Here is a 27,463-nt window from a genome sequence, read left to right as displayed (position 1 = left end):
CTTTCGTACACTCTTCGCTCTGCCAACCTCCGTATCCGCGTGCTTCTAGATCTGCCCAATATACGACCGGAAACGACAGGAGGCGTACGCCTACAAGAAAACTCCCAGGTGGCAGCGGGAAGTACAGAGTAGACTATCACTCTCTTGTCAACTGCCAAAGTATGTCTCAGGACTCAGGAATAGAGAAACAGCTTAAACAGCGGCCACTGCACAGAAGGAATCCCTTCCGTCGCGACGACCTTTCTCATCACGTTCCAATTCCCGCGCCCGCAGACGCCACAATCCGTCTCAAGCCTTCGACCTGTGGGTCTAGAAGGTCTTGGGGCGAGGGCCCACGGCCAAAACGTTCGCAGGGCTGGGCGGAGAAAGGAGTCTAATACTCCAAACGGGACATGGACGGATGCAAGGCGTGCGTGGTGGCATTTCCTACTGACGTTCTGATATTCAGTCAGCAGCCACACGGCAACAAGCCGAAGGCGACGAGCGTCTCGAACGGGCGGAACACGCGCCCATCAACGGCTGGATGTCGTCCAAGAACGTTCCCAATCTAGCCAGAAAAGCCTCCTCAGCCCCCACCAACGGCCGCTCTCTCGCTGGTCTATGGCATGGCTCCAAGCCTCGCAAGCCATCAATGGCATGCAATGTTGCCTCCTACTGTCCGTAATCACAACTGAAAAGAGCCAAACACATAGCCGTACCGGAAAGCGCTACACGCCCCGAGATTAACATGCTCCCCGTGCTGCGGCGTAGCACCGCGGCGTTCCAAACATGCTGCCCGGCCCCCTATGCACGTCCCGCGGCTGGTTGGTGATCATCATCCTCCTCCTCCCTAAGCCAATGCCACCGTCCGGTATCCAGCCAGTCGAAATTCAGCCTCCCTTGAAGTTCCCCCCGTCATCCAAATATCCGAATGGGATCGACCCGGAGAAGGGGGGTCACACGGTGCTCCGAGCTCGAGGGAGGCGGCTACACGGCTGCGGGTTGCTTCCTTAGGCCCCCCTGCACGATGTATCATGGCCGGACGGTCCTCCGTGTCTATTGTCTACATCCCTCTCGCCGTGTACAGCCTTCCCCAATAATCTCGGTGTGAGAATATTGGAAAGAATGCCCATACATACGGGCTCCGGGTTTGAGTCAAACCAACCGGTCAGCCATGTAATGTCTTCGTAAGCAAAACGATCTGGCAAGGGGCCCAGCTTTACCAAACCCCGGGGGAAAGAAAAGCAATGTCAGAGAGAGATAGAGAGGGCAGGAGACAGGAGGTTAGTTGGTCAGTTAGCGAGAGATAGTCAGCAATGCCGCAACCTCGAAACAAGTAAACGTGTTTGTTTCGCTTGCTGGCTGGCCTTCGTGCCTCCGTGCCCTGGTTAGCTGCAGTCAGGAACCTGCAACCTGCAGCCCGCCAGAGCCCGAGAAACGAGCGTTTGGACGATCCCGCGCCGTCGGACGTCACTTCTGTTCTCGGTAGGGCCATCCGGGGAAAAAAGAAACGATCAACAATGGTAATGTCTTGCCTGCGCAGCAAAGCCCCCCGGCGGAACCTGGGCCAAAGCCGGGGCGGGGGGTGCGTTGCGGCGGCAGCGACCATTCTTTCTCTTCTCGCGGGCTTTGATCAGGTGCGACCAGCATGCTGCATTTCAATCCCCGGAATACGGCCAAGATCCTCAAGTCAAGTACGACATGCATGGGAAACCCTCCGCAGGATTGTCTCGTTCGATGTTGTGCCGTAATATGCTGTGGGATGACGATACGCGATGGCCACGTCCAAAGAGAGACAAGAGACAGAAAGCAAAGATACAGCCGCGTCGAGAAACGAGGTTGAAAAATGCCTTCTTCTAGCCGACCGTTGCGGGTTTCGCTGATCGACGTTCGGACTAGAAGCTCGTAGCGTCTTCGCGTGGCTTGAGACAATACGTTTGGGGTTCTCTTTTGGCTCGACCGTTCCCCTTCCTGGCCTCGTTGAACCCTTGCTTCTTAACGAACGGGTAAGTCAAGACTAGGAGAACTAAACCCAGCCATCGAGTCCAAGCGAACATTCTTCCCTTTCCACGCCGTTGTCGGTAACGACGCAAAGGTTGATCCAGTGACGCCAGAGTCAAAAAAAGACCATGCGTGCAACGGCGGCAAGGGGATGGGAATGTGGACATGTCCCTTGCCTCATAGTACAATCTCGTTGCGGATGAGACATTGAACTACATTCAAGACAATACACGCACAAGACACACAAGACACGATACACGCCTCCCCCAGACAGAAGCCCAACACACAAGCATGCCTTACCTTGGGTTGCCTTTTGTCGCCTTTCCTCCACACACCCCAGAACCTAATCTCCAGAGTCCGAGGAAACAAGAATGAGGTACAATCTAGATCTCGCTCACAATCACGATGTGATAAATCTTGTTTCAACCATGCTCAATTTTTTCCCCGGCCCCAAGCCACCAGCCCTGTTGTGCTCCGGAATATGAGGCCTCACAACATTGGCGTTGGCTTTAGCTTAGAGACGGATGCCCTTGTCTGATCTCGAACTTCTCTTGTAAGCCGTCAAGAACTAGTCCAACTTGGACAACCACCTCGTTAGCCCCATCAGATGTCTTGAAAGTCAACGACACTCGTAGAGATAGAGAGAGAGGAGTACCAGGTTTCGGCCCCAGCCGCGCCGAAGCACTGCCCGCCCGTCCGTCCGTCCGTCCGCCCGCCGCGCTGTGCCGTCTCTCTCAACACCTCATCGCCAACCCCCTATGCCTTGCTTCCGCTGACACGGGAAAACACCCGTTTTCTTCTTTCGGGGCTTTTCACAAAAGCGTCCCGCGTAATGTTCCATTCCTGGGCACGGTCGTCGTTCTGAACATCACTCGTGGCACTCAAAAGCCTCAACCACCCAACCCCCGGTGCCCTTTACATGCTTCTTGTGATCCCCCGTGCAGCACGCAGTAGCCTCCTTCCCCGTATGCACGAAGCGGCTAGCTCGCGGCGGGCAGAAACATGCTCAGGGGTTCCAGAAAGGTGAGAGGGGAGGGGGGACAAGACGTAAGACAGCGCCAGCAAGCGAAGCGTGTGCGGTGCGCGCGTGGGAAAGAAGGAGGAAAAAGCAAACATATCAGAGCAACACCAAACCCAAAACCGCATAGGCCCCAACATCAAATGAGCTGATGAACGAACCATACTCGGCCATGTGCCCCAGGTTCAGCTGAAATGCCGATACCAGACATCGAAAGAGAGATATAGAAACATGGTCCCCAAAAAAACCGTGCAGATATACCAGGGTGGCACGCCCCGTCATTGGACTTGGAAATGCCCTCAAAAACCTCACGTCCACCAGAGAATAAAGCAAGTATGCATCGGAGCAATAACCCTCAACCAGGTTGCGGTCCTCAGCTGTCAACACTGCACATCGGAAGTTACAAAAACCACAAGTCCAAGCGTCGTCAAAACACTCGTCGTTGATCATTGAGAGAGAGGCGTGCGCCGCGCCCCATTCATTCCCCGTTTCCCTTCCGCTGCCCTCCCCGTGGGCCAACATCGAGGCTACTGCAGGCGAGAGGTGACGACGCCTCCGTCACGCACGTCGTCGGTCTGTCTCAGCGCCATGGTGACGGGCGCAGCGGCGATCAGCGTGCCGGGCGCCCCCCTTCCCACTCTCACATCTCACAAATCCCCTTTGCAACCGTCGTCGCCCTTTGCCTCTCTCTCACTCTGTGTCGCCGCCGCGTTCATTCGAAGCTAGCTAAACCACCAAGCTTCGCCGCTCAAGCCTTCGCGTGCAATTCACGATGGACATGCGACTTAAGCGGCGCGGGAGGAAGGAGAAGGAGGTGGGCTTCCAAGACATGCAGTCCCGAGCCCCCAGCATCCGGGCGCGATCTCCAAAACCACATGCAAAAAGCCATGAGCTGAAAAGATAGACGACCCTCCTTCGCCAAACAGTCAATGAGATCATCATGAACTGCGCGCACGCTGAAATCAGCACAGAGTCATAATAAACTCATGAGCTATATCAGACAAGGGTTCACTTTCCGTCCTCCTCGTTCCTGCTTACGAGCGGCTTACTAGAACATTTTCAACACAACGAAACTAAACCTCCTCTGCAAAAGCAAACATGTTCCGCATTCCATCACCACTCTCACTCATCTCACCCCCTCCCCTCACCCTACCCCTTCCTGCTGTAAAACAGTTCGTTCGCTCTCTCTGTCTGCCTGTCTCTCTCTTCCCAAAAAAGAAGCACTCCTCGCCGTTTGCTTCGTGTTGTCTCGGAGGACTTGCCATCTCGGAACGTCAAAATGTGACTGGCCGGGGTTTAATCGTCGATCATTGTTACGAGTCAAGGAGACAACATGGCGCCGTGACGTCTCGCAGCCTTGCTTTTTCTCATGTGTATAGGTGTTTACTTTCCCACGCGCGCGTGTGTGCTTGGGTGCATGTCTCTCGAGAAAACGGCATCTGGAATGTGATGGGGGTTACGTGATACCGATGGCTGGCCACATTCGTTTTGCGGGCTTTGAGTTTTGCGGCCGTTTTGTTTCTCTGTCTCTCTCTTGCGCTCGTTTTCGTCGTCTAGAAACAGCCACCAAACCCCGGATTGTCTCATAATGTCATGTGGCGAGGCGTTCTCGCTCTCGCCTCCTCCTCCTCCTCCTCTACCAATGTGACTGGGTTGCTATCGGAAACAACGCACGCGGTCGTCGGGCAGGTTATCGCGTCGCGAGGATCTGTGGCTGCCGATGGCAACTATTGGCGCGCGCAATCTCAAGCCGCATGCCATATCCAATACTTGGAGATCGGGCTATGCAGGAGTATTGCGTTGCGTGTCACCACCGCATGTGGCAGAGAGACACAAGACGTATCCGGAAGACTGCTATTCAGGCGACTAATAATAGCTATGAGGGGGAAGTGATAGTAGGATAACATTAGTGCTAAGAATGGAGACAGCACAGGCAAAAAGGACGACGGCGGCGGCGGCAAAGACGACAACGATAATAACAACAAGGATGACAAGGGGATTCGCTTTACCATAGTTCATAGGTAGTGGTCCACCCGGATATCAAAACTCTTCGGAAAGTAGGATATCTGTTCGTAATAAAACTACAACTGCAGTTCACGTATGCAACATGTATGTACAAAGCAGCCAACAATCTACCCAAACGCCGTAAAACAACGTCTGCAATGTAAATGACACCCAGCCGAGTGCGGCAACACCGTCCCATCCCTTTCCAACACCTCCGAAAAAAAACTTATCTTCATAAGTGTGCATGCCCAAGAGTCCCGTCTGGTCATCACCAGGACTCAAGGGCAGTCGTGTGTTATAAACACCCACAATTACCTCCAACGGAGCAATACTCCTCCAGACTTTTTTCTTCGGTGCCGTCAGAACAAATGAGAGGGGTAATGAGGTAATGACAAGAAGAACAACAAATGAATGACCCGTGTGAATGCTATGGTATCTTCGCCACCCAACGCTCATGTAATGCCAAAAGGAAAAGAATCTTAGACTCTGGCCATGGGCTTGCGTCGCACCAGGAACGGACTGGGCATCTCGTCCCGCTCAGGATCCCACACCGCGGCCGGCTCGCCGCCGCTGGATCTTCGGTCCGCAATGCGGTCCTTGAACGCCCGCTTAGGGCTGATGTTCTCGCCGCCAGACAGGACAGCAGAGAGAGGGCGACCGCCTGCGCGAGCCTGCTGGAGCTCAACGAGGGTTCTGCCCTTGATGTTGTTCTTCGCCGCAACCTTACCAAGGGGCTCCTGATCCTTCTTGGTAGAGTTCTTGCGGGAAAGACCGCCGGGGGATTCGCTGCCGTTGGCGGCCGACGCCAAGTTCGACGCCGAAGGGATCTTACTCAGACGGCGGTTGGGGGACGGGCACCGCTCGCGCAGGCCACGGCCCAGGTCGGGGTTCGAAGCCATGTTAGGCAGAGCAGGCAGCGTCTTGTTTTGGTTCAATGCTGTCGAAGAAGCCTGGGGCTTGACGCGAGTAATAGGGACAGACTTCTGAGAGGTAAGAACCGGGCGGTTCTTGGACGTGAAAGGGTTCTGTCGCGACTTGATGTTGCGAGTAGGGGAGGGGACGATGTCGTCGTCGTCGGAATCGATGCTAATGGTGTCGCGAGCCAGGTCCCAGACAGGGTCCTCGGAGGCAGCTTTTGATGAGAAGAGGTTACCGGTGTTAGCGTTAGGCACCTTGGTGGCCGCATTCCGTCGGGGGGAAAGAGACAAAGAAGCGATGGCAATAGGCGAAGGAGACGCCATCTCGATGTCCATGGGAGTTCCCATGCCGCCGACGAACATGGTCTGCGCTCGGCCAAAGGGGGTGCGAGTAACCTTCTTCAACTCGTTGCTCGCAACGGGGCTTTCCGTCGAGATATCGGTGAGGTCTGTGGAGGATGAGAACTCCTCGTCGCCACTGGCGTTGCCAACGGATGATCTGGGGTAGTCAGACTTCGTCTGGGACGTGGCAAGGTCTTGAGCCTGGGCCGACTCGGTGGCCTTCTTCAGAAGCTCGGCCTCAACGCGGGCCTGCACCTCACTCTCGAATCGCTTGCGGAGGGCCTCAATCTCCTGGTTGATCTGACGATCGATCTCCAGGCGCGCCTTGACCTCCCACTCTCTGCGCAAAGAGGCGTCGACCTCCTGCTTAACGGAGGCCTTGTCAGCCTCAAACGCGGCAATCTTCTCCTGCAGGTCCTTTTCGCGGCGTGCAAACGAATCCTCCTTGGTCTTGATGACCTTGTTGAGCTCGACAACTTCCCTCTCCTTCCTCATCAGACGGACGACAGGAAGGTTCAGCAGCTGCGCGGTGTCGGGGCGGTGGTCAGGGTTGACTCTCAGGCAGTCCTTGATGCAGCCCATGAGCTCGCTCGAATAGCAGCTGGGCAGCGGCGAGACCTTGCCCTCCTTGATCTTCTGCACCAGCTGGAAATGCGACTTGGCGTTGAACGGGGGCTCTCGCGCGCAGAGCTCGTAGATGATGCATCCCAATGACCAGATGTCGGACTTGAGAGTATACTTCTCGGCGGCGCAAATCTCGGGCGACATGTAGAAGGGAGTTCCGACGTAGGTCGAAGCGAAGTCGTGGGACTGGATCATCTTGGACAGGCCAAAGTCGCCAAGCTTCACGGAGTTGTCTTCTCCCAGGAAGACTGCACAAATGCGGTTAGTCAACTTAGAAGAGACTGGGTGGCCTGGCAACACGTACCATTCTCGGGCTTCAGATCGCGATGCAGGATAGTCATGGTGCCAGGCGGCGTCTTGGGCTTCGAAGCCGTGCTGAAGAGACCCAGGACATTGCTGCCAACCTCGGGAGGGTCGATACCGTAGTGGCATCTGTAGAGTGCAGTAACCAGCTGCGAAAAGATGCTCCAGACGAAAGACTCTTGCGCGCGCTGTCCCTTGACAGCCAAATCCCTGATGACCCGGCCGAGATCGCCATTGCCGCAGTACTCCATGTAGAGGTGGAGGTCCTGAGTTGACTTGAGGTGCTCGCGATGGTAGTAGCCTACGATGTTCTGGTGGCGGAGGGTCGAGAGGATCTGGAATTCGGCGTGGAGCTGCTCGCGCTCCTTCTGCGACATCTTGAGGTAGCTGATTTCCTTGCGACACATGACGAGGCCGTCCTGCTTCCGTCGCACCTTCCGGATGATGCCAAAGGAGCCATGACCTATTTGTGTTTTCGTCAGTTGGGAGCTCTCCGGAGGAAGCTGCAGAGCTTTGTGAATGGGCGTGCATACCGATTTTCTCCAGCACCTCGTACTTTTCCGCCTCTGAAGTCATCTTGGACACAACGCGCAATAAACTTGATTAAAAGAAACGGTTCTTTGTATCCATAGAAGAGGAGAGGCAATTGGAAGCGACGACGCAAGACCTGCTGTGGTTAGTATCAAGATTGGTGGTGGTGTTGAACGGGAAGAGCTGCACTTCTGAAGTCAAAGCTGTGAACTTGGGTGCACGGCAAGGTAGGTCGACTAACAGGGCCCATCTGGGCTTGGTAAACAATCTGGGTCGGACTGGGGCGGGTGCCATGGCAACCGCGCTAGTGTCGGAGAGCGGATAATCCAGCCGCCTATCGATAAAGGGAGCATATCCCTGTAGAGGGGTTCAATGGTGGGGCAGTGGCAGCAGTGGTGTTGCACCAACTGGAAGGCACAGAGAAGGCATCACGTAAGGGAATCGGTGGCCCGTGCGGAGGCGACCTTGAATGGAGATATCGGACTTGTCTGTGACATCTTCATTGTCCTCATTGCCCTGGATGCAATTCTGAGGTTTTTCAGTTCTTCCTTGCATAATTTCTGGTGTTTCCTTGGGTTACTTCTTTTTTGTCCCGGTATAGAGAGGCTGTGTCTTTATCCAGTAATCAGCAAACATGGTGCTCCGGAAAGATGAACTTGAAACACAGCTCAAGAATGAAAATGAATTGATCAAGAGCGGCGTCCTGAAGGAGGATAACCCCCTCGACCAGTCGACCGAGTTTGAGGCGTTCCTCCTAGCCTGCAGACGGGGTGATCTGAAAACATGTCAGGAGCTGATCTCGGCCGGGGTAAACATCAATGGCAAGGACCGCTTTGACTACACGCCCTTGATCATTGTAAGCTAAGCCCGTAACCCCCCCAGCCGGGAAAGAGGCGTCGCTCGGATGTCACTGACGATAGGTGTCAAGGCCAGTCTGTGTGGCCATCTCGAGCTTGTCCAGCTCCTTCTGGAATCCGGTGAGCCTCGTCCTCCTTCCGCATTTGGAAAGAGAATGCCGTGGCTGAGTTGAGACCATCAGGTGCCCTGGCGGAGAGGAACACATTCCAAGGCGAGCGGTGCATCTACAACGCCCTCAACGACAGGATACGAAACCTTCTGCTGGAGTACGACTACTCCAAATCAACAGATCCGCTTCAACCATGGGCCGGCCACATCACAACCCTGCTAACAAAATCCGTGCCCCGGACAGCAGACATTAGCTTAATCGCGGCCTCGCAGTCGTTCGAGCTGCACAAGTTCCTCCTCGCGGCGCGGACGCCCTACTTCCGCAAGAAGCTCGCCGATGCGCCCGAGAGAGTAAAGTACGAGCTCCCGGCAACCATCCCCGTGGAGTCCTTCCAGGTCGCGCTGCGCTACCTGTACCTTGGCGAGGTGCCCAGGGATCTGGTCGATGCCCGGAGCACCGTGACGGAGGAGGACGTTCTCATCGGCGTTGATAAGCTCAGCGACTACCTTGAGATCGAGCAGCTGTGGGAGGCAATCCTCGCCGGGAACGACCGCCGGCTCGCTCGTCAACGGTACCAGGATGAAGTGCAGCGCGCCCAGCGCCAGGTTGAGCAATTCTACCGGGAAAAGGTCCTCGGCCACAAGATGGTCATCGAGACGAGGCGCGTAAACGACATCAAGTGGCGCCATGACAATTCCATCTTCGCAGACTGCCTCCTCTGCGCACACGAACCAGAGGGCGAAGACGGCGCCGACGACACCACCGAGGAGACCGAAACCGTCGCCAACCACATCGGCATCCCCCTCGGCCCCGCACCCAACGGTGACGGCAGCAAGCCCGCAAAGAAACCCAGGCGGTCCGTCGTCTACCCCGTGCACAAAGCCATCCTCATCCGCAGCCCCTACTTCGAGACCATGTTCTCGAGCGAGTTCAAGGAGGCCCAGGACTCGGAGCACCTACACGTCGTCACCGTCGACTGCAACCCGGACGTGCTCGAGATCGTGCTCACGTTCCTCTACACCGAAAAGGTCGACTGCCCGCTCGAGCTCGCCCTGGACCTGCTCTACACCGCCGACATCCTGTTCCTCGACAAGCTCAAGACGAAGGCGGCGCAGGCCATCAGCACGCTCGGCAGCGGCACCAGCAACGCGCTCATCGACCGCACCCACGGCGAAGGGGAGGAGGAGGAGATGGAGCCCATCAACATCTACGACGTGATCCACGCCGCGTGGGACCTGCGCGTGCAGCGGCTGGAAGAGTTCGCGGCGCGGTACCTGGCCCACCGGCTGGAGGATTACATTGACGAGCCCGACTTTGCGGAGTTGATCAACGAGAGTGCGTCGCGCATCAAGAATCGTCAGGAGACGGATACTATTGAGCTGCTTGACGACATCCGGTACTACCTCGGCGAGCGGTTCCGTCTGCGATTCGAAGACGCCAATCTGGAGGACATGATGGATGAGCAGGGCGAGATCGACGCTGCCATGGCCGAGACGATTGCGGCGCAGAGCGAGCAGGTCGATGGGAAGGGCGAGCCTGTGCCTGTTCAGGCGGAGAAGGATGAGGTGCCGGTTCCGAATGGCGACTGGGAGGGCGTGAAGACACTGGGTGGCGAGATAGCCGAAGACGAATTCGCGTCGGATGCCATCAACTATCAGATTCTCCTGGGCAAGATTGACGTGATGCTTGATCGTCTCAAGCTGGATGCATAGACATTATACTAGAAACCTTAGATGGTAGAGGCAAAATGCATCCTAACTCTGGATGATTAAAGGTATCTGACCTTTGCGATGCGCTACTTAAGTCTGGTGATGGCCTCACTACTAACACATCTACAAGAATGCGTGATCTTCTCCTGCCACCTAGAAACTGACGCGTACAACTTTTCTCCCATATCTGGCAATACATGCAACCCTTACAAACGCCAACCGTCAAGTAACGAAAATAAGACAACAACCCCTCTGGTATCTCTCAAGCCCTCACATCACTTCAGCCGGACCCATCGAACCATCGTCAAGGAAACTGCGCACAGTACTACGCTCTGCCTCCTTGCGCAGTTTCCTCTCCACCGCCGCGTCCTTGATCAGCCGCTCCCGCTCGAGCATCTTGTTCGCGTCGTCCGCCAGCAGCTTCTGCAGGTGCTTCACATCCCTAGTGTGCATGGAGAACCAGCCCGAGTGCGTCTTGCAGCGCTTCTTGTCGCAGATGTTCCGGTCGTCGCCCGTCAGGCGGCTGCCGGCGTCCAGCTTGCCCGTCTTGAAGATCTTCTTGGCCGACTCGTCCGTCTCGAGCCAGTGCGCGAACGGCCCCACCACGCCGACCTGGTCGAGCCGGAAGTCGTACCCGCACGCGGCGTCCTCAAGCTGCTTGGCCGCGATGAGCTCCTTCCGCCGATCGTTAGCCATGTCCAGGAGCTGCAGCATCTTGGTGCAGAGCACCGTCTGCTCGCCCATGCTGTAGCGGTCGGCTGCGGAGGCCTTGAGGATGGCCTCCTCCTCCTCCGTCAGGATGCCGGGGGCGAGAGCCTTACCCTTTGTATCAGAACTCTCAACTGCGGAAAAGTGTAAGCGGTTTGAAGCCATACAGGGAGAGTTAGGGTGTTTATGCATACCTCCAGTAGCAGGTGTGCTGAAGGGCTTGGTGCTGATCCTGAACTTGCCGTCTGGGCCGACGCCGGCGAGACTGCTATTCAAGACGGCGATCAACTCAGACTGACCCTCGAGTTCGCGAGGATCCTTGGCCTTCCTCTTGGGCTTCGGCGCCGCCGCGATCATCATCTCCCACCACAGCTGGCTGTGTTCTTCGGAGCAGAAAGCCGTCGCCTGGCCAGCCTCGTCCTTCCTGATGGCCTTTTTGCAGGAGGGTAAGCTGCACTTGAGCTTGAAAATAGAGACGATCTTCTTGCTCTCGTCCCTGCAGTTGGGGCAGACAAATCTGTGGATGAGGTTCTCACCCACGTCCTTGTCAATGTCGACACACTCTCCGTGAAACCAGTCCTCACAAATGTCGCATGCTATCATGAATCTGTGGTCGTCGGGCCCGCGGCAGATGCAGTAGGGGCCATTGTCAGATTCATCCAGCTCCTCCGTGTTATGGTCATTTTCAGGTTCGTCCTGGGTGGTGGAGGCGGTGTCCGACTGCTTCTTAGTCTTTGCGCTCTTTGAGGGGCCGCTTCCCTTGAGTCTCTTTGGCGTTTTCTTGACAGTCGCGGTTCCCCTCTTTTTGTTTGCAATCTTTTGAGGCTCCGTTGGCTTTTCTGTGGTCTCCATGATGGTGTTGGTGAGGTGGGGCGCGGGTGAGGGAGGATCTGCTGTCGTTGTTTGGGTTGAGGAAGGAGGGTGTCTGATGCCTGACGGAAGTGTGGCAGATTTTGCCTCGGGGTTCGGTTGTTGTGGAGGTGCTGATTGAGATGTTCCTTGTGAAGAAGATGCGTGCTGGGCTGGCATGTCTTTCATCTCATGGTCCTCATTTTGGCGGTCATTGACCTTCTGGTCCACATCTGAGTCCATAGCTCACAGTACTTTGTGACCTTTCTTCAATGAATGGCGATGAGAATTCAAGTCAAATTGAGTATGATACTGATGAAGTTAAAGTCAGCATCTGATGAATGACTTTATTTGGTGAATTGGCAGGGTATGTAGGATGTGTTGAAGATGGATGAAGGACGCAACAACACACTACCTTATGGAGTCCCCAAGCTTCTCAGTGACCCACATTTCCTCGGTAAGATTCTCGGTGTAGCAGCCTGACCTCAGCGCTCTCGCTGAAGCGCCCCGATAGTTGATCCGGGCATCGTTTTTTGAAGCTCACCGAGAGCTTTTCGATCTTACGATTTCAGGGTTCGACCCAAGGGCTGCAGCATCCCAGAAACGACTCCATTGCCAATTGACAAACTCCCGAACTCCCGGTTCGCCTCTCGCCATGTCGCACGCAACAGCCACCTCGCGGCTGTGGAAGTCCCTCCTATCCACGCCCTCCCGACAATGCCGACGATGCATCTCCCAAGCGGCGATTCCTAAGCAGACCCGGCCGACTGCCGCACCGACCATGTCCCAGACGAGGCCTGCCCCGGCGCAAAGGAGGACGAAGACGTACAAGACCGTGGAGGAGGCAAAGAGCAGATATAGAGCGGGAGTAAGGCGCAACCCATGGTTTTAGTGCTGGGATAAGACGGGATGGCAGCTAATGACGGTGTCGAACAGCCCTTTTCATGGAAAGCCGGCCTTCTTTTCGTGGGAACCGGTGCCGGCTTGACGTGGTACTTTGAGCACGAGAAGCAGCGCATGGAGCGCAAGCGCATCGCCGAGGCGACCAAGGGTATCGGCCGGCCCAAGGTTGGCGGCGATTTCTCCTTGATCGACCAGGACGGCAACAAGTTCACCAGCGATGACATGAAGGGCCGCTATGCATTGGTACACCCCAACCCCACCTCAAGACTCGACTACCAAACCAAAACGTAGCTAACATGCGAATCCCTCTCTCAGGTCTACTTTGGCTTCTCGCACTGCCCCGACATCTGCCCCGACGAGCTCGACAAGATGGCGCAAATGTTCGACCTCGTCGAGGAGAAGCGGCCCGGCTCCGTGATCCCCCTCTTCATCACCTGCGACCCGGAGCGCGACACCCCGGAGGTGCTCAAGGAGTACCTCTCCGAGTTCCACCCCAAGTTCATCGGCCTGACGGGCACCTACGACGAGATCAAGGCCATGTGCAAGCTGTACCGTGTCTACTTCAGCACCCCGCAGCACGTCAAGCCCGGGCAGGACTACCTGGTGGACCACAGCATATACTTCTACCTGATGGACCCCGAGGGCGACTTCGTGGAGGCCCTGGGTCGCCAGCACTCGCCGTCGGCCGCCGCCAAGATCATCCTGGACCACATGAAGGACTGGACGGGCGAGTGGAAGAAGGAGTAAAGCGTGGAGGGGAGAGACCAACAGAAGACACAAAAACGGAGACGCAGGTATTGGCCTGGAATGTGTAATATGTACCACTAGTTGTCTATGGGCATAGAATCTTGAGCAATCGGCTCCGAGACCACTCAATCACTGTAATACCATCACAAAACAAGCAATACCATCACAACACATGCAGGTTGAAGCCACAGTGCGTATTGGCATTGCGCCTGAGATGCGGCCGGGGCGGTGCGCTTGAAGCTTTGTAGTACTTCAGAACAATCTCTGTCAACCTTTCAACGGAGAAGATAACGGCATCCATTCTACCTAGCTTCTATTATCGACTGAAAGTGTTCAAGCGCCCGATGTTCTTCTGACGACCTAGACATGCTACTCCGCGCGGTCCCGTTCTTATCACCAGCGAAGTGGCCTACCACACACGTACGTCAAATTAAGAATCGCCAGACACTTGCAGTTGCAATGTCAACTCTCCGGACGAAAAGCCTCGCAGATGTAGCCAAGAATTCCAGAAGCGTATCACGTCAACGAAGAGCGTTGCAATCTCCAAGCTCTCGATGCACCGCACCCCGCCGCCGCCCGCTGCAGCCCCCGGGTCTCGCCACTAAAATTAGCGGGGTGGAGTTTTGCGACAGGGGGTCCCGTCGCGTCGCAGGGGATGGCGGGGGTGATTGGGAGGCTCAACGCACCGGGCAGCTTGCCTATCTATCCAGCAAGCAACTTGGACAACGTTCACTCACCAAACTTCAACCTCCATATACTTTTTCGTCCCAACTATGCGGGGTATTGCACGTCGTTGATTTTGGCAGGAAACTCTAGGACAATGAGGCAGGCGATTAGGGTTAGCAGCGGCCTTGGAAGGCTGGCGAGACCGTTCGAGAGCTCAAGCTCGCAAGCTCCGTTCAGGGCTGCGTCTGCTAGTACAGCCGGCCAGGAGAGGGGATTCGCGAGCTTGAGGAAGACGGCGTTACGGCCTGTTGCTAGGGAGGTGTGCAGGGTGGCGGGATCCCATCGAAGCTTCAGCAGCAAGAAGCGCGTTTTCGAGGCAGGCGAGACACCGTCTTTTGCCTTTGCGTTTGAGTGAGTCAACCATTGGGGGCCTGAGATGTGATTCTCGCCTGTCATGGACAAGACGCTCAACTAATGATGATCACAGCATCGACGGCGTCTTGTTGCACGTGGCCAAGCCCATCCCCGGGGCGGCCGAGTCACTGCAGTTCCTCAACGACAACAACATCCCCTTCATCCTCCTGACTAACGGCGGAGGCAAGCCCGAGGCTGTCCGCGTGCAGGATCTCAGCGACAAGCTCGGTGTGCAGCTGTCGGTTGACAACTTTGTCCAGTCGCACACCCCGTTCCAGGAACTGGTGCAAGGCCCCGAGGGTCTCGGCGACAAGACCATCTTCCTGACGGGCGCGGACGCCAAGAAGTGCCGAGAGATTGCAAAGCTGTGAGTTCTTGATAGTCTGGAAAAGCTAGAATGCGCCATGCTGACGATAGCGCAGGTACGGCTTCAAGAACGTGGTAACACCAGCAGACATCATCGGCGCGCACCCCGACGTCTTTCCCTTTGAGCGCCTGATGAAGCAGGTCTACGCCGAGACGGCGGAGCCGCTGCCGAAGCCGATCCACAGCGGCAACATGCGCGACGCGGACGCGCTCAAGATCGACGCCATGTTCGTCTTCAACGACCCGCGCGACTGGGCGCTCGACATCCAGATCATCACGGACCTGCTCCTCTCGCGAGACGGCATCCTGGGGACTTACTCGTCCAAGAACGGCGACAAGACGCTGCCCAACCGCGGGTGGCAGCAGGACGGGCAGCCGCCGCTCATCTTCTCGAACGCGGACCTCTTCTGGTCGACGACGTACCACCAGCCGAGGTTCGGGCAGGGGGCATTCCAGGCGGCCGTGGCCGGGGTTTGGTCGGAGGTGTCGGGCGGGGTGGAGCTGCAGCGGACGGTGTTTGGTAAGCCGTTTGCGACGACGTATAAGTACGCGGAGCGGGTGCTCAACGCGCATCGTCAGGCGTTGCTGGGGAAGAAGGGCGGGCAGGGGTCTGCTGCGCCGTTGAAGACTGTTTACATGGTGGGCGATAACCCGGAGAGCGACATTAGGGGGGCCAACGACTTTAGCAGCAAAGAGACGGAATGGGCATCGGTGTTGGTCAAGACGGGCGTCTGGAGCCAGGAGAGGGGGGCGCCGACGCACACGCCCAAGATGATTGTGGATGATGTCAAGCGGGCGGTTGAGTGGGCGCTGAAGCGGGAGGGAAGGCCAGTCAACATTTAGAAGTCTGTACCTTGGTCTGCAGTCTGTGTAGTTGGAATAACGAATTGGACAAGAGAGTAAACATCAGACGGTGTATACAAACAAGTGGCTGAGGTATCCAGGCTTTTGCTGTGCCACAAGTGACGAGACGGAGGAAGGCGCGTGGTCAAATGTCAAACGGTGATTGACCAGCGAATTGCTGGTCAGATCTGGTTGTGGTTGGCTTAGACTTGGGTTGATGTTTCGCAGGATGCTGTGTGGTCGGGACTCGCTGCAGTACGTCACATGCAAGGAAACCAAGCAGGTCGAGGCAAGGGTCGGGAGCTCCCGACTGGATGGCAGGGTCCAATTGACGTCACGGCCTGCCATCGGTGACTGTCAAATTGTCCAAGATAGCGTGGCGTTGGGCTGAGGCGTCGTCTGCCTTGTTGGAGTGTGGTTGGGGGCGACCTGTCAAACGAATGACTGGCCATGCACCATCTTTTTGTTGGTGTTGAAGACCATCGCCAGATGCCTCGGTGTGTGCGACGATTAGGAAAGCAACGACTCGCATGACCCTGAGCTCTCGAGTCGAGTCTGGCTGGGCCCTGTCGTGGGCGGTGGCAGGGGTGTGCTGAGGGGATGCTTGGAACGCGATGGAATTTCTGTGGTGCAGCAGCAGCAGCAATCAGCACTGGGACGGGAGAGATTGATGAGAGAAGCTGAAGTGGGCCCCACCACATGCACCTGACCGGCGCAAATCTGAACTCCACCGCCTTGTGTTACCCCTCCACTGAGTGCTGCTGCCGGGTATGAGCTCCCCCCTCCCCTTGCCTTCTCCCCACGGCTCGGTCACCAAACAGTCAATGGCCCACGAGACTGCCCAAACCTGTCCGAATAAAATAATTAGGCGATGAATGGCTGGGGCTGGGGGACGGGAGACGAGCAGGAGGACCCGGGTCTCGGTCATTCCTCCCCCTCCTCCCCTGCGCCTGCTTGGCTTGGTAGCCGATGCAAGCTGCAGTCCTCTTGTTCTGGTAAAAGTCCCTGGGGTCCTTTTCTGGTTCTCGGGAAAAATGCTTTTTTCTGCATCCAACCTCGCACCACACGACAACTTTCCATTTTGCTGCGGGCACACATTTCGACGCCACCTCTGTCTGTCTCTCTGTCTGCCTGTCCATCTTCGTCTGAACCTCCTACGCGGCCTCAGACCAGTTCCAGTTCCAGACCACCAATAACTTCGTACCTTACATGCATGCTTTGGCTGTCATCCTTCCCAACTCTTCATCGACAAACCCTGCGCAACACGCAACTGTCGCCTTCGCCAACAACTTAGCCGCTGCGCCCATCATCCCATCCGTCTTATTCCTCCTCGCGCCCCAAGCTACTACACACCTACGCTGTATTACCTTACCCCAATAGCGCAGCGCCCCGTTATCCGTCACAAGCCAGAAAGGTACATCCCTAGCCGGGGGGCCCATCCCGTTCTTGCTGCCCCACGAGCCCCTCGTTGGCTCTGCTCCGATAAGACGTTCTATCGTCCCTGATCTGTCTGCCCCGAGCGCCAGCCGCAATCTGTCACCTCTCACCTCACCGCACCACACACGAGACAATCTTCCATATTCCTCACCGACGACTGCTTCCGGCACCTCGTTTCGCCCCAGAGACGTTGTGTCTCTCTGACCGAGCCACTAGCACAACGCGCACAACAGTAATCCTACCCTGGAGACCCTTGTCCTCATAAAAGTCGCCTGTCGCTGTCGCGTGCCCTCGTCGCCACAATGTCCTCCTCCTCTTCTTCGCTGCATCTCAACGGCTTGCCTCTGCGCCCAGCCTTGAAAACAGACGACGAGACGGACAAGTCCTCCTCAGTCGCAAGTCCCGGCAAAGGTTAGTCTTGAGCATTCGCCTCCTCCGTCATAACCTGAAATCATACAGGCCCGGCATCTACATCAAGTGGTATCGTGCTGCCCTCATGGGAATAAGAGAGGGCTCACGTCGATGTCTTTGGCAATCACCTGCGGTGACCTCTCACTCAATGATTGCCCGGGTCACTCAATGACGCTTCGCGCCTGTTTGCATCATACCTACCACCGACAAGGCTTGATGGACCGGTATCGTCGCTGGGCTTGTGATGTAATGGGCCAAGACTTGCTAACACCCTTACAGTCGTCCAAATCGCCGAGCCAGAGGCTGAGACTGTAGCTGCTCCCAATGCTGAGCACCAGGCTCATCACAAGAGACAATACGCCGCCAACATGGCCAAGAGACTGACGGGCCGTCTGCCCTCTTTTTCCGAGTCCTCGTCCCGCTCGTCCCCGGTCCTGGAGCCTGTTCAATCTCCCGAGGAAATCGCCGCCTCCCAGCAGCATCAGCACCAGCACCGCCATGGCCAAAGACATATGTACCAGAGCCAGAAGCTACTGGCTCAACTGAGCGACTGGCTTGAGCATGAGAGGAAAAAGAAGGCTACTCGCAAGAGCAAGACTTCTCCTCGCCGCCGCTCTCCCCAGTCAAAGACCAAAACTGAAGCTCACGCTGAGCCTGCGCCTCAGGCAGCCCCGCGCTCCCGATCAGACTCCATCGACTCTGACTCCAGCGACGTGTCATTCGACAGACTGCAAAAGATCATTGACGAAAGTATGGCGTCCTTGGGTATTAGCTCTGTTCCACAGTCGGGCCCCAGACTTGGTAGACGCACCTCCGGCCGCCTCAAGAAGTCCATCTCGCGCAGCATGCTTCATAGGACGGCAAGCTCCGATACTGACTACATCGACGGTGACGTTGTTGTTCCTACCTGCGATGCCGTCCTGGACAACTCAAAGACTCTCAGCTACAATGCGGGCAAGAGCACCGACGACCTGTCCCTGAGCGGCAAGGTGGACGACAAGGAGAAGGCCTGGGCGATCTTCAAGAATGAAATCGTGCGCCTCGCACACACACTCAGGATCAAGGGCTGGCGAAGAGTCCCGCTGGACTGCGGCAACCGTCTTTCTGTTCAGCGTCTGAGTGGAGCGCTTACCAACGCCGTATACGTGGTTTCGCCTCCCACAGACCTGGATGACGCTGCCTCTGGCAGAAAGCCTCCCCCGAAGCTCCTCCTCCGAATCTACGGCCTTGAGCACTTGATCGATCGTGAAAATGAGCTCAGCGTGCTCCGTCGATTGGCACGTAAGAAGATTGGCCCAAGACTCCTCGGATGCTTCACAAACGGCCGTTTCGAGCAATACTTCAACTCGATCACTCTCACACCTAAGGATCTGCGAGATCCAGACACGTCAAGGCAGATTGCCAAGCGTATGAGAGAACTTCACGATGGTATCGACGTCTTGGAGAAGGAGAAAAATGAAGGTGCTGCAGTGTTCAAGAACTGGGATACTTGGCTCGGTAACGTCGAGAAGAAGATCCTCGCTCTCGATGAAGACGTCCGCCGCGGATCCAGCGTCTTCTCGGGCCAGGGCTACGTCTGCGGCGTGGAATGGGCACAGTTCAAGGCTCTGTACGAGAGGTACCGCGAGCTGGTCGTCAAGGCCTACAAAGGTTCCCAAGGAATCCGTGAGCGTCTCGTCTTTGCCCACAACGACGTAAGTACACTCGACGCCCCTCTCTCCCGTCCACAACTGACACAGATAGACACAATATGGTAATATTCTCCGTATGCGCCCCGACGATGAAAAGTCCCCTCTCCTCCAACCAGCAAACGAACACAAGCAGCTTATCGTCATCGACTTCGAATACGCCGCGGCCAATGTCCCAGGCCTCGAGTTTGCCAACCACTTCACAGAATGGGCCTACGACTACCACTACGAAGCCGCACCCTATCTCTGCAACACGGCCCGCTACCCAACAATCCAGGAGCAGCGCCGCTTCCTGAAAGCGTACGTCGAGCACCGGCCGCAGTACCCTCACGGCGGCGCCTCCACCCCTCGTCTCGCACCCGCGGATGGCGCTCCAGCAGGCAGCACCACGCCGGCTCTCCTGCCTACCACCTCGTCCAGCTCCATCGTCGAGTTCATGCTCGACGCCCGCGTGCCTCCGGGACACTGGAAGGAAGAAGAGCGCCGTGCAGATGAGGCTATCGAGGAGGAGGTCAAGGAGCTCTACGAGGAGACCCGCCTCTGGCGTGGCATCAACAGCGCGCAGTGGGTCGCCTGGGGCATCATCCAAGCCAAGGTCCCCGGGTTCGAGTCGCCCGAGGAGAAGGAGCAGCAGGAGAAGCAGGCGCAGAACGAGGCGGCGGCCGCTGCGGGCGACGAGGCCGCGAAGGCGGAGTGTCAGGCCGTTGCGGAGGCCGAGGCAGAGGCTGGAGATGAATACGACTACCTCAGCTACGCTCAGGAGCGGGCGTTCTTCTTCCTGGGTGACTGTGTTCTGATGGGTATCGTCAAGAAGGAGTTGTTCCCGGAGGATGTGCAGGCCCGCCTCAAGGTTGTTGACTTTTAAGTTTATATATATTCTTATCGGGATGCTTGAAGCCCGCGTTATTCAATAAGAATATCAATGTTCAAAGACGGACGATTCAGGTGGCGCCCCTCGATGCTTCTGTTACCATAATCGCAGTGTATCTATCATTGCTCACCATGTAAATCTTCGACACGCGTATTATGTTGGGCGAGATCTCAAGTGTCAAATCGTAACATGTGGTGTACGTAGTCGTGAGATGGAGAGCGCGAAAAGAGACTCCACTTTCTAGTTCCCGTTTTGATTTACGAAAGTGTTGGGTATCGAACACGATGGTGAGAGCGATTATGGCGACGAGGACAATGTGTTAGTCCAGTCCAGCATACATCTTTCCATCATACATGTGATGGATATGCCCGAGACAGGAACTTCACTCACATTCTTGGAATGAGGGCATGGCTAGCACGGAGGGGAACGCGGAATGCAGAGCTCACAAGTCAGACATGATTTCGGTGAAAGAGTATTTCTTGTGCCATTATTACTTCACAACGCATTGTATCTACAAAAAGCAGCCAGGGTGGCTGCATGCCTATGTGGCGTCTAGCCCATCTTGTTGTATCTCTCCCGGGCTCTGTCCTGCACCGTGTTCACGTACTCGGCATAGCTGTTCTTCGTCTTGCGCTGGGCCAGCTCCGCCGCGTCGCCCAGGTTTCCGCCCTCCGCACCGAGACCAACGCCTTCCTGGTATGCGTGTGTCGCAATCACCTCGGTGCGTCCGTCGGCGTTGGCGCCCAAGCCCTGACCGGTGCTCCAGCCCATCTTGGCCAACATCCCTGCGCCCTTGGACGGCTGCGGAGGCGGCGTCTTCTCGGCGGGTGCACGAGACGGCTTGTCCTCCCTTCGCGCAGGCTTCGTGTTCTGAGCCAAAGGTTTGGGTTTGGATGGCTGGTTGAAAACCTCTCGGCGTTCCTTCGCACGGTCGCGGTATTGAGGGCCCGACTCTTCGTTCTTAGGCTGTTCCTCGGTCTGCTTCGACATTCTCTTGTCGCGGGCGGCAAGACGGGGCTTGGCAGCCTTAACCTTTTCCTCGTCTGCCATGGCATTTTTGTGGTTTCTTGACTTCTCATGAGTGTTGAGGTCGTCCAGAGACTTGTACTTCATCATACATAGTAGACAGCACACCTTTTCCCTGTCGACGTATGATACTGTCGGCGAAGCAGGCTGCTCGGGGCTTACAGCACCAGTCGAAGTAGGGGCCGTCGACGGTTCTGCCGAATGTGATGTCGCGGGCGGGGCAGGGTTGGACAGACTCGCTCCTGTCAGCGAAATCTTGATTGGGCCAGTCGAAATGGCATTGGCCCCAGACAAAGAGATCTTGACTGGTGCGCGCTCTTCCGCGCTGCCGTCACCATCGGCAGGGTCTGTAGGCTTCTTGCCTTCATGGATTTCGTCGTGTCGTCTCTGCCAAAAGGCCATCTGCCCCGCCATTGGCGCGGACTTTTTCGTAGCTGCAGATGCAAGGCTTCCTTCAGCCTTGCGCTTCTTGGTCTTCTTCGCCTCATCATTCGCATCCGTCTTGTCGTTACTGGATGTACCTCCTGGAGGTGTCTCAGTGATGACCTTTTCACTGGGAAACACATGGGGCTCCCAGTATTTGACTCGAATGGCTGGGTTGAAAAGTGGGTTAAACGAGATGTGTTCGATGGCGCGCGTGACGTCTCTCATTTCAGGTACGAATACACCCAGGTGGATGGTCGATACCGTGACTGGCTTCCCGGCGATGGTGAACTCGCGCATCATCTTGAACTTTTGCATGGCGGCAAGAGCATCTTCGACCGTCCAGAACTCGGCAAATCCAAAATTGAATGATTCGTTCGTGTCTTGATCTCGCATCAAAAAGATGCGATGCAGCGAGCCAGGCTTCGCGCCATATCCCGATGCATCGCCAGTTGGCGCCGTGGACTTCAGCTTTGGTGGTTCTCCAGAGTTCTTTGGCGCCGCGGGCTTTTGCGCCAGTTCCAGCTTTGCAGCACCGGCGGCAAGCACGTCTTCTGTGACAGCGCCCGCAAGTGGAAAGAACACCAGTATCTGGGATGGCGTATCAGCTGCATCGCTTTCGCCGGTCAGGAGGTGACGGTATTGAGACGGGTCTGTCACGGTCAGTTTTGGGCATTCAGCAGCATGTCGACATCGTATCAAAAATACCTGTTGGTGGGCCGCCGCAGTTCTTGCAGCGATTCCTGGTGGAATAATTGGAGAACTCGCAAGTCGGGCAAGTCCAGTTCGGGGCATACCCAGCCTTGCTTTCCCGTTCGCCGTCGTCACGGTTCCTCGCGTAGTGTATGTACATTGAGGTCATGCCATCGGCATCACCGTCGACTATGCCTGCGAAGTCAAGCATGAGCTTGGGATAGTGCTCCTTGACAAATTCGACCGCCTGGTCAACCTGCTCAAACTGTACGAAAGCACGTCGCTGGCCTGTTACGTGTCAGCAAGGGAGAAACCATGTCTTGGCAGCTAGTCTGTCTTACCTCGGCCAGATGGAACTCGAACTTCAACCGAAGGGTATTGCGATAAATCCGTTTGTCTGAACAGACAGTCCTTAACGTCTTCCAATAACAGGCCCGTGGGCAAACCCTCGAGGATCACAGTATCACTCGGATTACCAGCTTGTCGAAGAGGCGATGCAGAACGATCGCGACGAGAATAACGACCTGGGCTGCCACCTGGAGAGGGGGAAAAATGACGAAAATCCTCGTCAGGACCACGTCGGGCATCATCGCGGCGAGGGCCATCGTCGTGGTAAGGGCGAGAGTAGCTCCGGCCACCTCGATCGTAACGACGTGATCCGCGGTCGTCGCCGTCATATGGGTGAAGTATCTCAGGGTCTTCATCACGGCGATCCAAATGGTCATCCCCACGACCGCCTTGATCTCTCGATCCAGGACGTGGCTGGTAGGCCTCACGCGCCGATCCATTGTAGTAGCGGTTGTCTCTGGCGCGGACTTCTTCTTCTCGGCCACGATCACGGTCCCGATCCCGGTAGCGGGTCTCCTCGTCGTCGTAGGACAGCTCGTGGTGGTTATTCCTGGGTGGAGATCTAGAATAGTCTCGTCGGCCCGTGGGAAAGTTAGCGGAAGCTCAAACCAGCCAGATGTTCTGCAGATGGTCATGTCCTCCGCAGGCTCAGCTTAGTTTCTTTACCCTGCCGCGTGCGATAGGCGTCGTTGTTTGGATATTGCTGGTGATCTCTCGGAGGGGATCTTCGTCGGTCGTGAGGTCCCCTCTCCCTCGAGCGATAGGTGTCCTCGTACATGTTCGCGGATCGCAGGATGGGGCGTGGGTGCAATGCGAACTCGGGAGCGCAGGATGCGTTCGGTGTTGGTCGTTTCGGAAGGAAAGAGCAGAAAAGCGGAAGAAGACGAAGAGGGAGGAAACGGGGGTTGAAAAACGCAAGGCGCGGCGCCGACCCCAAGAGGCAGCGACGAGACCGTGCTTTGTGATTCCGTCGGGTGTTCGGCGCAACCAGGATGCGTTCCTGAGTTTGCAAGAAACAGAAACAGAACGGTGAGGTTGAAGAAGGGACGATCCACCAAGAAGCTCAACCCTTGCGTGCCAGTCGTGTGCTGTGGCTGCAACCAGGTGCCACCACCTTCCCTTGCCTGACCTTATCTTTAAGGTAAAATGCTTCGAGGCTCAATTGGAACACTGTTCTGCTTAGTAAAGCGGGGTTCGATAAGCTTGTTGGATTGTTGATCTGTGCTTCACTCACTCCAATATCGTCAGTCAGTACGTGCCCTAAGGTCTCCCTCTCGCCCTGTGGTCACTTATTCAGCATCTCCGAGGGCATTAATTCGGTCGTCAAGAGTAGACGTTGTCAACGCAAGAGCTGCCGATTTTATTGATGAATGCTAGAGATCCCTCATTGAGTGACATCATCGGCTGTGAAACCTGATATCCTTTCCAGCACCAGCAGGTCGTACAAGAGACAGACAAGCGCTCTCAATCGGCGCTACTGTGGCTTTTGACCCCGCCATTCTACGATCTCCTAGCGGCCGGGCTACCGAGCGAACTCGCACATCAACCAACTTCAAGGGCACGGAAATACTCACCAGAAATCCAAATCAACGCCTATTCATCTCATCGATCCGTCATGGACTCTCAAGATCAAGGTCCTTGGGAGGTGGCGGAGAACAGCTGCTACGTCGCACTCACGTACGACCTCCTCGATGCTGCGGCCATCATGAACCGGGTGCGCTCACCACAGGCCGGCGCCATTGTCCTCTTCTCCGGCACCACGCGCGACACATTTGGCGACAAACCTGTCAAAGAGCTGCAGTACAGCGCGTATACGCCACTCGCCCTTCGCACAATGATGTCCATCGCCAAGTCCATCCTTCAGAAGCACGGTCTCAAGGGCGTCGCCATGATCCATCGGCTCGGCACCGTTCCCATTGGAGAGGAGAGCATCCTCATAGCAGTGTCCTCGCCGCACCGGCAGGCAGCGTGGAGAGCCGGCGAGGAGGCCCTGGAAGAATGCAAGGCCAAGGTCGAAGTCTGGAAAAGGGAAGAGTTTCATGGTGAGGAGGGCGTATGGAGGGCAAACCGGGACGGCATCGCGGGCCAAAAGGTCGCCAACGAGCAGAATGCTTCTGCAGAGCAGGATCCGGATGCTGCGCCGCCCCCTGCGTCTCTCGGCCCAAATTGCTGAAGCTGGATATCGAACCCCACCTACACGCTCAACCGGGCGACGGATCTAGAGTTAATTAGGCTGTTGGCTTCGGACATCGACTGCAAAATACGAAGTAAGCCCCAGCTTCACACCCGGCTCCGTTTTCTTTCAAAAAACATGGTCAGCTCGGCGCCTGCCGAAACGTGCGAGGTCTATAAAATCATTGGTTACGATAGGGGCTCTCCAGAGTGCCAATGTTATTGAGAGGGCAGTGCAGAACCAACAACCATCAACAGCATTTCGAATCGGTCTATGATGAACATCATCGCATCCCTCCTGTCGTCTTGGCAATCAGGAAGTGCAAAATAAGGCTCTTTCAGGGGAACAAGGAAATTCAGTCGGTTGAAGGATACAATCAGGTGGATTGGATCAAGCATGTTGGTGGAATAATCATGCGGTTGAAGCTTGACCCGCCTCGCCCTCCACCATCGTCTTTCGCGAGCGCTGTGCCGCTCATGCGCGCCGACATGATACGAACAACCAGCCTTCGCTGCCAGGATTCGGACAATCCAGGCAGACGCATTTGCACTCGTGGGTCATCTGGTAGCCGACTTGTACAGCCAGCCAGCCTGGTCGAACTTCTCACCTTGTGGAGTTCGTGATCATTTCTTTCCCTTCTTTCACCTCAGCCTGTCGTGGCAAGGTCGCAGTGAACTATCGCAACAATGGCTGAAAAGTCAATCTACCAAGTCAATCAAGCCGAAAAGATGTCGGCTCGTGAAATAGACCACGGGCCAGAAGTCATACCGGATCAATACTACCATCCCAAGACACCAATATCCCCCACATACAAAGGGGACGATAACAAACACTACTCTCAGCAACCACAACAGCCTGTAAATACAGAAAGGAGGATATGTGGTTTGCGGAGGACGAGTTTCTTTTTCTTTGTCGTCCTCGCAGCAGTCGTCATCGCAGCATCAGTGGGCGGAGGCGTTGGCGGCTCGTTGGCGGTTTTGCGCATGAAAGAGTGAGCAAATTCCACGCACTTATGCTCCCCGAGCCTAGAGTCTAACATAAGAAACCTAGGCAGACTCAAGCAGAAGTACAAGCGAGTGCCGCTGCCAAAGCGACAGCAACAGATTCGCCAGTGGCATCGAGCACGATGAGCGTCCCCGCGACGGGCACAAATACTCCGACGACAGGTTCGACGCAAACCACAGCAAACGCTGCCAGCATTTCCATCCCGACGACAGGTCTGGTGACGACAGGCGACTTACAGATCAATTGCCCGAATTTGACGGGCAGGACGATGTCTGTGGCTGTAGGAGGAGTCAAGTCGAACTACGATACCGAGTGCAATGTTGATTATACGGGTGACAATGTCGATGTCATGGCATTAGTATCTTACACGCTGGACACCTGCATGATGGCTTGCTCCTCATACAACAAGAATATCAACGGCACCAGCGAGAGGTGTATCGGAGTGCAGTTCAACGGGGTGATCGACATCATGACGAAGAATTACGGCGGAAATTGTTTTCTGAAGAAGAACACTGGCACGAAGGAAACAACGACCGAAACATCAACATCGATTATCAAGAAGTATAATATGCATCTAGCGGCTATGCTGAGTTAATCGAAATCCTTCTGAACACAATGAGGGACTGGGATGGAGGCTTCGGGCGTTGTTTGGGTCAGGTCATGAATGACACTTGCTGGGCTTAATGATATCACACAAATACCATGCAATTTCTTATAACATCTCAAACGAGACAAAGATATCAAGTCGGATCGCACCTCCTGACTCAAAGGAGAGTTTTGAAGGCGCACCGGTGAAGAGGAGGAACCGCTTAGAGGACGTGACTAAGCAGATTGGTGTTGAGTTTAATCTGCCACCCCTTGACCCTGGGCATTTTCCGCTCCTTCTTCCTCATCTAACGCGAACCACAACTGCCACCGATACGCACCTGACAAGAATGTGGCATCCACCAGCCTAACTTTGACAGGAACGCCGCTGGTCCCAGCTTTCATGTCAATCATGATTTCGAAGGCGCTCCCTGTGCGCTTTCCAGTCAAGTTTCCTCGGCACGGATGCCCCGGCTGAGCCTCACCCGGCGAGGCGACCTGTCAGGTGTTTCCCAGCCAAGCGAAAGCTGAGGACCTTATGAGGATGTGCTGTGCCTCTCTAACCACCTCGGGTTGGCGCGACAATTCAATCTCTCCAATCTGGGTCCCAGATGCCTCGTAGGTGGCGCGACCATTTGCTGCAAGTTTTAGCCCGAAAGAAAGATGCACTTAGCCCTGCTGGGCGCCCAGCTCTAGGGACGCTACCCCATAATCACGGCTGAATCCACAGTCCGCCCGACGAATGCTCTGACGAGGCTGAAAAAGGCATGCGACCCGGCCTTTCTGCGCCGTTAGTTCTGTCTCCGGCGGGATCCCTTGCGTTTGCTTCTTCGTTGTTGAACCTTCGGCAAGCTGCCACACGCATGTAGCGTTGATTGCCCGGATACCCCAATATCTCCAACATCAATCGAG

At 55.9% G+C, this 27,463-nt stretch overlaps 8 protein-coding genes across 8 annotated transcripts; 5 read left to right on the top strand and 3 right to left on the bottom strand.

Annotated features, from left to right (window-relative positions):
* Nucleotides 1-5,481: 5,481 nt before the first annotated feature.
* nim-1 (G2-specific protein kinase nim-1) lies at nt 5,482-7,764 on the bottom strand (the record flags this gene model as incomplete). The annotated part of the gene is made up of 3 exons (XM_037327055.1): nt 5,482-7,133; nt 7,190-7,651; nt 7,722-7,764. The coding sequence occupies 3 exons, from the start codon at nt 7,762-7,764 to the stop codon at nt 5,482-5,484; spliced, it is 2,157 nt and encodes a 718-aa protein (XP_037174179.1).
* Nucleotides 7,765-8,353: 589 nt separating this feature from the next.
* btb3 (BTB/POZ domain-containing protein 3) lies at nt 8,354-10,398 on the top strand (the record flags this gene model as incomplete). Its single annotated transcript, XM_037327054.1, has 3 exons — nt 8,354-8,575; nt 8,648-8,696; nt 8,759-10,398. 3 exons carry the CDS (start codon nt 8,354-8,356, stop codon nt 10,396-10,398), a joined length of 1,911 nt encoding a protein of 636 aa, XP_037174583.1.
* A 267-nt stretch (nt 10,399-10,665) lies between these two features.
* spp1-1 (Set1 complex component spp1) lies at nt 10,666-11,955 on the bottom strand (the record flags this gene model as incomplete). The annotated part of the gene is made up of 2 exons (XM_037327053.1): nt 10,666-11,237; nt 11,298-11,955. The coding sequence occupies 2 exons, from the start codon at nt 11,953-11,955 to the stop codon at nt 10,666-10,668; spliced, it is 1,230 nt and encodes a 409-aa protein (XP_037174347.1).
* A 652-nt stretch (nt 11,956-12,607) lies between these two features.
* On the top strand, nt 12,608-13,602 carry CGCA056_v011806 (Protein SCO1; the record flags this gene model as incomplete). Its single annotated transcript, XM_037327052.1, has 3 exons — nt 12,608-12,820; nt 12,889-13,098; nt 13,171-13,602. The coding sequence occupies 3 exons, from the start codon at nt 12,608-12,610 to the stop codon at nt 13,600-13,602; spliced, it is 855 nt and encodes a 284-aa protein (XP_037174348.1).
* A 4,028-nt stretch (nt 13,603-17,630) lies between these two features.
* Nucleotides 17,631-20,292, top strand: CKI1 (Choline kinase; the record flags this gene model as incomplete). The annotated part of the gene is made up of 3 exons (XM_037327051.1): nt 17,631-17,739; nt 18,019-19,433; nt 19,483-20,292. The coding sequence occupies 3 exons, from the start codon at nt 17,631-17,633 to the stop codon at nt 20,290-20,292; spliced, it is 2,334 nt and encodes a 777-aa protein (XP_037174346.1).
* A 558-nt stretch (nt 20,293-20,850) lies between these two features.
* Nucleotides 20,851-23,228, bottom strand: rbm5 (RNA-binding protein 5; the record flags this gene model as incomplete). Its single annotated transcript, XM_037327050.1, has 4 exons — nt 20,851-22,400; nt 22,456-22,728; nt 22,782-22,851; nt 22,917-23,228. 4 exons carry the CDS (start codon nt 23,226-23,228, stop codon nt 20,851-20,853), a joined length of 2,205 nt encoding a protein of 734 aa, XP_037174168.1.
* A 1,175-nt stretch (nt 23,229-24,403) lies between these two features.
* cnxH (Molybdopterin synthase catalytic subunit) lies at nt 24,404-24,961 on the top strand (the record flags this gene model as incomplete). The annotated part of the gene is made up of 1 exon (XM_037327049.1): nt 24,404-24,961. The coding sequence occupies one exon, from the start codon at nt 24,404-24,406 to the stop codon at nt 24,959-24,961; it is 558 nt and encodes a 185-aa protein (XP_037174350.1).
* A 686-nt stretch (nt 24,962-25,647) lies between these two features.
* Nucleotides 25,648-26,561, top strand: CGCA056_v011802 (uncharacterized protein; the record flags this gene model as incomplete). The annotated part of the gene is made up of 2 exons (XM_037327048.1): nt 25,648-25,952; nt 26,012-26,561. The coding sequence occupies 2 exons, from the start codon at nt 25,648-25,650 to the stop codon at nt 26,559-26,561; spliced, it is 855 nt and encodes a 284-aa protein (XP_037174351.1).
* Nucleotides 26,562-27,463: the final 902 nt, after the last annotated feature.

Source organism: Colletotrichum aenigma, assembly GCF_013390185.1.
Source record: "Colletotrichum aenigma strain Cg56 chromosome Unknown KSG_Cg56_contig08, whole genome shotgun sequence".
Classification (NCBI taxonomy): Eukaryota; Fungi; Ascomycota; class Sordariomycetes; order Glomerellales; family Glomerellaceae; genus Colletotrichum; species Colletotrichum aenigma.
Note: the sequence above shows the minus strand (reverse complement) of the source record. Positions and strands in the feature narration are given on the sequence as shown.